The 3,016-nt window shown below is 39.7% G+C and overlaps 1 protein-coding gene across 1 annotated transcript; it reads left to right on the top strand.

The window, feature by feature from the left end:
- The first annotated feature begins 664 nt into the window (after positions 1-664).
- Positions 665-1,648, top strand: LOC132241889 (olfactory receptor 52E5-like). The gene has a single exon (XM_059710847.1). It carries the CDS (start codon positions 665-667, stop codon positions 1,646-1,648), a length of 984 nt encoding a protein of 327 aa, XP_059566830.1.
- The last annotated feature ends 1,368 nt before the right edge of the window (positions 1,649-3,016 follow it).

Here is a 3,016-nt window from a genome sequence, read left to right as displayed (position 1 = left end):
GACTTCAGTGAAAATGGGAGCTTAACTCATATTCTGCCTGCTGAGAATTTGTGCTTGATTCAATATGAATTTCATATCTACTCATTGCAGAATTAATTTCAACAACTTCACTCATAAATTAAGATAAACAAATAAAACTCTCTCATATCTCAGTGAATAGCACCAATAGTCACTTAATAACCAAAGACAGAATACTGGAAATTAAACATGACTTATTACTCTCTTCCATCCCCCAAATCATATCAGAAAGTGTTTCCTGCCAATTTATTTTATATATCATTGCCTTGCCATCTCTAGTACTATTTATTTAGATTAGGCAAGCAATATATCTCTCAGTTTACTGTAAACTCTTACTTGCCCCTTCAATCCATTATCCATTGTAACATTACAGAAGTCCCTCTAAAATAGAACTGAAATTACATCATTGCTGGGACTGTAGTAGAACATCAAATTTGGAATGTACTTTGGACAGGAAAACAAGATGTCATGAATCTGGTCAATTCTACATTGGGAGCTTTTTAAACCTTTTTTCATTTTTCACTCCAGGGTCTTCTGCTGTATTAAGTCAGAGAATTGATGCCGTGTATTTCCGTGACCTGAAAAAATGACATGAATGGGATTGGAGTCTTGAGTTGAGTGAAAAAACTGACCAGCAGCCATAAAGATGGCCCATCAGAACACCACCCAATTCCATCCTTTCTCCTTTGTCCTCTTGGGGATTCCAGGCCTGGAAAATCTTCATATCTGGATTGGTTTTCCCTTTTGTGCTGTCTATCTGATTGCCCTCCTGGGGAACATTACAATCCTGTTTATAATTCAGGCTGAGCCTACTCTCCATCAGCCCATGTTTTATTTCTTGGCAATGCTGGCCTGCACTGACCTAAGCCTGTCCACTGCCACTATCCCCAAGATGCTGGGAATCTTCTGGTTCAATTTAAGGGAAATTCTTTTTGGTGCCTGTCTTGCACAGATGTTTATGATTCATCTGTGCACTGGTCTGGAGTCTGGGGTACTGACAGTAATGGCCATAGACCGCTATGTTGCTATATGCAATCCTCTTAGATATACCATGATACTCACAGACAAGGTAGTGGCCATTCTAGGTATAGCCATGATAGTGAGATCTTTAATCTTTGTTATCCCTTTTGTGTTTCTCATCTTGCTGTTGTCATTCTGTGGTGCCAGGATCATTCCCCACACTTACTGTGAGCACATGGGCATTGCCCGTCTTTCCTGTGCCAGTATCAGGGCCAACAATTTGTTTGGGATGGCTGCCTTTTCTGTGGGATTCATTGACCTTATAGTAATTGGTTTCTCCTACGTGAAGATACTCTGCACAGTGTTTCATTTACCGTCATGGAATGCCCGATTCAAGGCTCTCAACACCTGTGGCTCCCATGTCTGTGTCATGCTCATCTTCTACATCCCAGCATTTTTCTCATTTCTGACCCACCGCTTTGGTCATAGCATCCCTGCCTATGTTCATATATTTCTGGCCAATTTATATATGGTTGTTCCACCAGCACTCAACCCTGTTATCTATGGGGTCAGGACAAAACAGATCCGGGAGCAAGTTCTAAGAATTCTTAACCCTAAAAATGTTTGTTCCTCAGCTGCCCCAATCATGATGATATGTATGGTATTGTGATAGATCTACACTATTAAAAGAGAAACATGCAAACTGGTGTCACTCTGCTACGCCCACCAGCCAATCAGAGTGACTATGCAAATTAACCCAAAAAAAGATGGTGGTTAATTTTCATATGCAGGCATGGAGCGAAGACTGAAGGCTCTGGCTGGAGTGAAGAAGCCTCGCTGTGGCAGGAGGGGAAAAGCCAAGCCTCGCTGCATCTTGACCAAAGGCCTGGGTCCTGGGTGCTGGAGGAAAACCAGTGCCAGCAGCCAGGGGAAGGAAGGCCTATTGCGCGAATCTTCGTGCAATGGGCTTCTAATATATATATATGAATCATATATGTATGCATTTGTGTTTGGATTCAGTTAGAAGAAGAAACCAAGGCTGAGTACAATGTTTGTATTCTAAACACTCAAGCACTATTGCATTATACCCATGTTTCACCCTACTGACTTTCTGAACCAACTTGATAAAGCTTTACCAGAGACATTAATTATTATCTCCCTGCCCTCATCACATGTCTGTCACATGTTCCATTATACAGCTGTGCTGCGTGTGTGTGATCCAACCTTACTTTCCACAACTGACTCAACTTGCCAAAGTTTGCCATAGGTTGGCTTTATTTAGCAGAATTAGCCAGATTTTTGCATTTCTAAAAGGCCATTTGAAATCTAAGAGAAATAACGAGTTCACCAAAGAAGCTAAAACGTTTAATAGAAACTTTAGTGCCAGAATATTTGTCATGTATGAGCTATATTATGTGTTATTTATGTACCAAAAAATTTCCATTGAGAGGACTTAAGGACTTTTGTGTAATTTTCTAAAAGAAAACAACTTCAAAGGTAACCTCATTCCCTTAGCAAGTATGTGTTACCTTAATATTATTCTTTTAAGTCTGGCCTCTAGTGTTCCTGGAATACGCCCTAGTGATCCACATACCTCAATGACCATACAAGTAAATTTTGAATCAAGAGAGACTCCAATAATATCTCAGATATCTCTCCAGCATATATGCAGGGATTTTATGTAATGTAACCTGCTTTTGGTGCCATTATTGAAACGATGGTCTCTGCACCAATCAGAAAGGATATATGTTCATAGCAGCACAATTCACCATAGCTAAGATTTAAAAACAGCCTAAGTACCCATCAGCAGATGAGTGGATTAAAAAACTGGTACATCTACACAATGGAATACTATGCTGCTGTAAAAAAGAAGGAATTCTTACAATTTGCAACAGCATGGATGGAACTGAAGAGCATTATGCTAAGCGAAATAAGCCAGTCAGAGAAAGATAAATATCACACGATCTCACTCATTTATGGATTATAATGAACAACATAAACTAATTAACAAATATAGAACCAGATACATAGAAGCATT

The sequence above is a fragment of the Myotis daubentonii genome, chromosome 9 (assembly GCF_963259705.1).
Source record: "Myotis daubentonii chromosome 9, mMyoDau2.1, whole genome shotgun sequence".
Classification (NCBI taxonomy): domain Eukaryota; kingdom Metazoa; phylum Chordata; class Mammalia; order Chiroptera; family Vespertilionidae; genus Myotis; species Myotis daubentonii.
The sequence above is the reverse complement of the archived record's forward strand: the minus strand, read 5'-3'. Positions and strand labels throughout refer to the sequence as shown.